Source organism: Pelmatolapia mariae, linkage group LG6 (assembly GCF_036321145.2).
Source record: "Pelmatolapia mariae isolate MD_Pm_ZW linkage group LG6, Pm_UMD_F_2, whole genome shotgun sequence".
NCBI lineage: Eukaryota > Metazoa > Chordata > Actinopteri > Cichliformes > Cichlidae > Pelmatolapia > Pelmatolapia mariae.
The window spans coordinates 21,878,967-21,886,270 of NC_086232.1; the positions used below are offsets into that span (position 1 = coordinate 21,878,967).

Here is a 7,304-nt window from a genome sequence, read left to right on the forward strand (position 1 = left end):
ATTTTAAACCCACAGTCTCTATCTGTGTGAGTGTAACGCTGCAGTAAACAGCACATGCAGTCGCTAAAAAAAATCCGGGCAGATGGAGGGCCTGGCAGGGGAAAAACTGCCCAGCTGAGCAGGTTATAAGTGTACACAGGAAGACTCAAAGAGACTGATGGTGCATGTAAGCTGGAGTCAGCAAAAGTGCCACTAATTGGTTGTGTCTTTCCCACATAGGTTACAGTGCATCTTTCCTGCACAGGAGAAAGTTTTGGCGCTTAACTGTAAAGCAAACTAAAGGAGAAAAAAACTGACTTAAAATCTTGCCAAGTGCTCATGCTGTTTTCCTACTTTGAATATTTACATTTGTGTATGTGAGTGTATACATGTTTGTGTGTGTGCGCTTGTGTATCCACAGCATGTGGTGCCAGCCTGTGAAAAAACAAGTAAATCACTGTTTATGAGCTGTTACACTGAGGAGTCCTTGTTGATTCTGAGTCCAAGAATGAAATCTGTTCAGGAATATTAAACAGGCACTTTGTCCAGTGGCTCGCAGTCACACGCAGAACTATCCCAGTGACTCACTGTAACACTCACTGTAAGAATCGACACCTTCGGCACCTTCAAGTTTGACCCTGGATGCTGTGACGCAAATCAGGCATTACTACTATTTACACATGATCCTGAATATATTTAGCTCCATATTCCTAAACAGATATATAGATAGAGTTGTGCAATTTTATCTGAGAATACCTTTAAGATATTATGTGTATTCTTCCAGTGAAATAAATTCTGCTGTTAGTCTTTTCCAGCATTAGCACTGAAACCTCCCATGGGAGACATGAAAAGGTGTTATTTATAAATACATCTGAAAAAAAAAACCCAACAACATAGGCTTCAAATTTATCCTGCTGAATGTTAGTTTGCTGATTTCGGCTCAGATGTGCTGTCAAACACATCTTAAATGTTCTTAAGGTTATTTTTGGAGTTGGATGAACCTATTTTTCTTTCTTTTCCTGTTTTCTGCATGTGGTGTTATAACGCAGCCTTCCTGCAGCTCTTAACTCTGTAGCATTGCCACCACAATGAGTGGTTATCAGAGGGAGTTGCGTTTTTGCAATACTTGTAGTTTTTTCCCGTGACAGTCAGGTTTTGAGAAACATAAAGGCTGGTCAGCTGGATCAGATTTATAATTTATAATCAATGTCACGCATGCTTACACGTGTGTAACACTTTTTGTTTTGTTTGTACATGTACATAGATGCTCAACCATGAAAACAAAACATCACTTTTATTTGTAATGGGGTGGCTGTAGCTCAGGAGGTAGAGCTGGTCAGCTACTGATCGGAAGGTTGGTGGTTCGATCCCTGGCTCCTCCAGTCTGCATGCCAAGTATCCTTGGGCAAGATACTAACCCCAACTTGCTCTCCGATGCATCCATCGGAGTATGAATGTGTGTGAATGTACTTAGGAAGCACTACGTATAGATAAAGTGCTTGTGAGAATGGGTGTGATTGGGTGAATGAGGCATGTTGTATAGAGCGCTTTGAGTACTCCGGGAGAGTAGAAAAGCGCTATATAAGAATCAGTCCATTTACCATTTACCATTTACCATTTAAAACACAAAACATGCACAGCGTGTGTCATTTCAGGAATGAAACAAGATTTCAAAACTTGCTTTAACACATTCATTAGACCAGCATCCAATCTAATTACCATTACCAAAACCATTTTTATGTTTCTTAATAATTACTGTTGTTATCCATTAATTTTCAATTTAATTGTTTTACAAAAGAAAAGAAAAAATAATAATATAAAGCCCATTTTTTCTTATGTTATTAAGATGCCAAATCACAGTTATTTGCTTGCATTTCTGGACAGAAACATTTTAGTGGTTGGATGTTATCTTTGATTAATGTGTGAGCTCTCATGGAAATCTAGTGATATAAAAATGTGAAATCGCAATTTTTTAGTTGTAAACAAGTTTTTGATAGACTTCTAAAATATTTGTATTTTCTTGTTTTTTATAAGAAGTGGTCTAATAAATTTGTTAAGCACTGTAAGTAAAAGATTCTGATGTGATGAACTGCTCGCACATCATTCTGCAGAGACTATTCGACCTTCTCTGGAGTTCTGAGATTTTAGAGAAATCTTGTGTGATGTTTCTTCTTGTTTTCTCACCTCACTCTCTTCGATATATTTTGCAGCTGTCTGGAAGACACCGCTTGTTTCTGTTTCTTTTCCACTTTGAAATTAATTAATAGCACACAATAATATTATATAATATAAGGAATATTTTATAATTAAGTATTATATAATTATATAAATATTATATAATATAAGGAATAATGGTACATGTCTGATTCTTCAGCTCAGTATCAAACACCTGTACAGTGATTCATTGTATTACTATATGTATTTGTACAGTATATGTAACAATGCTGTTACAACTTCTGTCTCTTCTTTCTATGATGAGAAACAATAAAACATAACAATTACATTTTTTCCTTTAGTGTTTTTTGTTTTTTCCTTTCAGGCACGGTAGAAATAACTCTGTGTGTGTGTGTGTGGGGGGGGGGGGGGGGGGTGTAAGAGAGAAGAAAAGTGTAACTTTTATACAATAGTTACAATCACAGAAAAAATATGGAATTCAAACAGCTTAAATATTTTTATACATACACTCAGTACTTTTTTTGGGATGAAACTTTTGGATGAATTTGGATTAGACCTCAGTTTATTTATAAATGTTGATTTATAATTGTTTCCCTAGTGGATTTTTTTTTCTTTTTTACAAATCTAAATTTACACTCACTCTGGCCTTTAAACAATGCTCAACTGATACTAAGGAACCCAAAGTATGACAACAAATCCCCCACCATTACCATCCTGATCCTAACCCTGGTCCTCATAGTGTTCACACCAAATTCTGACCCTACCATTCGCATGTGGAAGCAGACTCATACGTACCTTGGATGCAACTTGTGAATATTTGAGTTATCGTTGCTTCCTATCATCTTGAAGCAGTCTGCCCATTCTCCCTTGACCTCTGGCATCAACAAGTTATTTTTCCCAGAGAACTGATGGATATTTTCTCATTTCTGGACAGTTCGCTGTGAACCCTAGAGATGGTTGTGTGGGAAAATCTCAGTAGATCGACAGTTTCTGAAATACTCAGACCAGCTCATATGGCACCAATAACCATGCCACGTTCAAAGTCACCTTTCTTCCCCATTCTGTTGCTCAGTTTGAACTTCACCAGGTCGTCTTCACCATGTCTATGTGCTCATGTGTGCTGAGTCGCTGCCATGTGATTGGCTATTTAGATATTTGTGTTAAAAAACAAATGAACAGGTGTACCTAACAAGAAGAATTATGAATATTACCTAAATAACTTGTTGCATGGCCATTTTTTTTTCTTGCACCACCAAAAAATATATATATATATTTTTATTTACAATTTATATTCATCACTTCATTCATTTTTCAAAATCTTTGTAATTTACAGATATACTTCAGTATCTCTAGAGACTCCAGAACACGTAGGGGTACATTCCTTTTACTATTTACATTGTTTTCTTTGACACATGTCTTCAAAGGCAGTAAACATTCTAGTTTAAAGGGTGTCAAACACATGAAACCCTCTCTGTCCATTAAAATCTCTTAAAAAAAAATTTGTGTTACTAATTGGCTGTTTTCTTGTCACAGGCAGCACCAAGCTGGCATCATTTTGCATAAAATCATCTACAGGTCATCAGACTCTGGCACTGAGATGGGCTCCAGGGTAATAGTGGGTAAAATTAGATGGGTGCCCTCAGATATCCATCCTTGGGCTGTCCTGTTGAAGGTGGGTCGCTTCAACCCCGCGTCCTGGAGCTCTGGGTATCTGGGGGGGTTCAGGTCCACTTCAGGCAGTTTAAATGTGATTCCTCTGGTAACTTTCTCAAATCCACCAAATGGAGTGGCAACCCTGTAATTAAGATCAGTTTATGAATGTCAGTCTTTGTTGTGCTCAGCTCTAATTCATTAAAACAGACTCGTAGTTTTCTCACCGGTTGAAGCATTTGTATTCAGGAAGCTCTGGCCGTGGGTCTGCTGCTGGCATTTTTAGTTTGAGAGATTCAGCGAGGTCAGGGTCACGGAGCAGGGCCTCCTCCCATGGGGAGTGATATGACTTGTGTGTAGCTGTGGGATTTAACTTCTCAGTAGTCGTTACTGTGAAGGAGGAAACCAGAATCAGTCAAGGGCGATCATAATCTGGGCTATTGTTTGAACAGAATGATCCGTCAGCCTGCTTTGCTTTTACGTGTTAACTCTGAGCTGTTTTCTTGAGCCTTAATGTTTTAGAGTGGACAGGCTTATGAATAGATACTGCGCTTAGACAACACTTAACACAGGCACACTGAGTTGTCCATCAATATGATCTGAGGCCTTAAAAATAGCACATAGTTGAAGCGTGTGCTCATCATGTAATGTGTCGACATGAGATGATATTGTGCTCAAGGGTTTTTAGAGGAGGCACAGGACTCTGTTTGCTATCAAAATAATACAATTAAATAACGCTTTTAAAGCTGCCCATAATTAATCATAGTTACATTTAGTACATGGTGTCCTGCTCTGGAAATTGGTTGCCATAAGATAAGACCAGCTGTTATGAATCTATGATACCAGTTGTTATTATTATGACATCATTACATAATCAGTAGCTTTTATTTGACTGTGCAGTCTTATCGGCTGAATTTCAGACTCATGTACAGCGGAGGAAATGTAAAACAGAGTAATCCATCTCAAAACTACATCTTTGATTATGATTGTTTTATTTATTTATTTTTTTGCATTACCATATTTAGATCCTCATTTAATTCACTGTTGGATAAAACAAGAACAGCCTCACTTACTAAGCTGCATAATTACCTGAATCTTTTTTTTCAGCATTAGCAATATTTCCATTGGCTGGCGGCTCCACTTTTATTTCCACAGTGTGTGTATTCATGTTCAAAATATCATTCTGCAAAACAGAATAAAGTGCATCATTGGGTTAAAATATCAGTTGTGTAGCTACATGTTGAACTGCTAACATCTATTGCTGCTTTTTGTGTCACGCACATTAACACACCCTAACATGCACTGAAATAAAGGGAAGCAGCTCCTCAGCAAAGTGCCTGAGCAGCCTCTCAGAAGACTTGCCTGCAGGATGTAAAAGGCACGAGGCACATGTCTCTGTTATCATCCATGTCTTACCACACTCTTTGTTAAGAGCAAATATCCTGATAAATGTGTGCAGGCACCTTTACAGATTTTCTTTAAACCAAATCCTGGAACTTCAGAGAGAGATAATGAATAAAAAGTAAGTAAAAAAAACAAGTCGACTTACACTGAGCAGCGCATTTGCTTCGTTTTGAATACTTTCAAACGTGTATTTGTCAGATCTTCTCTGGCGCATTTTGAAAAGCCGAGAACCTCTGTTGGAAAGCAGAGATAATTCCTCCAACATGATGTCTTTAGGAGTGCTGAGCTTCTTTCCAAGGTCCATAACGTAACCTGGCCAACAACAAAGTTGAAAAGACGGGAAAAAAAGCAGTCTGTTATGTAGTTTAATGTATTCATTACATTTTACATAATAGTGATGAGGCAATATTTTTTTGATATTCCAGTATTTTATTGTATGTATTTTAAGTTTTAACTTTGAATTTTAATTTTCACTTATAACTGATGTTTTGCTATAAATGAGGGAGTGCAGGCAAAGGTTCCTGGTTTATGTCAATGCCATAATAAAAACTACATTCATGAGTACATAAATAACAATATTAGTTTGTATCTATATTAGATGCATATTCCTGCAGACATTTGTGTACTAAAGTGGGAATGGGTGGGATTAACAGTGGCCACTAGCTCGTTTTCCCATAAACCCGTCCAGGAGATCATTGCAGCACTGGTTTTAAAGGTGAAAATGTGGGACAGAAAGTATAAATATACACAACGTAATGTCATGCGGTATCAATTTATCGGCCTGGCTAGGTTTAGACAAGCTCATAAGACAACATTATATGAGTCACAAAATGTATAATTTCAATTCTGTGAGCTCTGCCATGGAAAACAAGTTGTCCCCATTGTGCTTGTACTTGTACAATAGTTTTGGCTGTACGTGATGCTCCGTTATCCACGTGTACAGACAGAATGTACCCCAGCTGTCACAGACCTTCACGTTTCCCAAGCAGCAGTTGGCCCTCACAACCTCCCTCCCCTCTGACACTCACCCAAAAATAGACCTTTGGAAATGACAAAGACATAGCCACCATAGGTATAAATCATCCCATTAGCTGATTTATGGCAGTCGCTGGAGAGCAGCCTTGACATTTTGAACTCTGATAACAACGAATTTTCTCTTGTGTTTTTGTCTGCCGAGCCTCAGCTCTAATATCATACCGCTGGTACCCTGGACCTCTCGGCATATAGCTGTGGCACACTTCTTCCTCTCTCCAGCAGGCATTGTACAGAATTGTGACATTGTGGCTTTGGCGAGATGGGAAGAACTCAGGAGCACTGGAAACACATACAGGACACAGGATGTAGTTGTTCTGCCAGAATCATAAAGTTTTATTTTTTGCTCATAGGTTGATGAGTTTATAAATATAAGGCCATGTATGAAATGGAGAGTATTTAAAGATCTCTAAATAAAACTCAAAATATATTCATTCAGTGTTCGTTCTGTTCCTGTTTTGGTACATAATAAAACTCGCAGACATGAGACATGTATAGTTTTTGAGTCTCTAACGTCTGTGTCCCATTTGCTGTTTGCATATCGATGATTTGAACAGTATACTGCACATGTCATTTTATAATAAACTCTGAAGGTGCCACATTTAAAGATTGCAGCATATTGCATAACCTATAAAGCTCCATTGTACATGCATTAGCGCCATACACGCAATTCTTAAATCTCTGGTGGTCACTGCACCAGTTTTTCAGTATGTGAGCTAACATTAGTGGCATCCCTTTTAATGCTGCGTAAAGGTCAAGGATGAATATGTGTCCTAAGTTTGCATGCGTAACTGGACACAATCATTGTCCTGCAGAGCCAAATAAAACTGCTCAAACATGAGACCAAAAATATTTTTCTCTGTAGCTGGTGTTTTGTGTATTTTTAGGTTTACTTTGTTGCTAAATTCAGAATGAGATCAAAGATGGTACAACTCTAAAAATGCTTTTTAGAAACTCTGAAATGTTGAATAACTCTGCTGTGCCCTATGCCGTTGACTTTGGAAGAACTGTATTAAAACAAAATGTTAAAAGTAAAAAGAAAGACGATCAATGGGATTCTCAAT

General features: G+C 37.8%; 1 protein-coding gene across 1 annotated transcript; it reads right to left on the bottom strand.

The window, feature by feature from the left end:
* Positions 1 to 3,678: 3,678 nt before the first annotated feature.
* Positions 3,679 to 6,489, bottom strand: myoz2b (myozenin 2b). The gene is made up of 5 exons (XM_063475273.1): positions 6,406 to 6,489; positions 5,354 to 5,520; positions 4,894 to 4,987; positions 4,032 to 4,194; positions 3,679 to 3,949 (listed from the first exon to the last, which is right to left on the bottom strand). Exons 1-5 carry the CDS (start codon positions 6,485 to 6,487, stop codon positions 3,724 to 3,726), a joined length of 732 nt encoding a protein of 243 aa, XP_063331343.1. The 5' UTR covers positions 6,488 to 6,489; the 3' UTR covers positions 3,679 to 3,723.
* Positions 6,490 to 7,304: the final 815 nt, after the last annotated feature.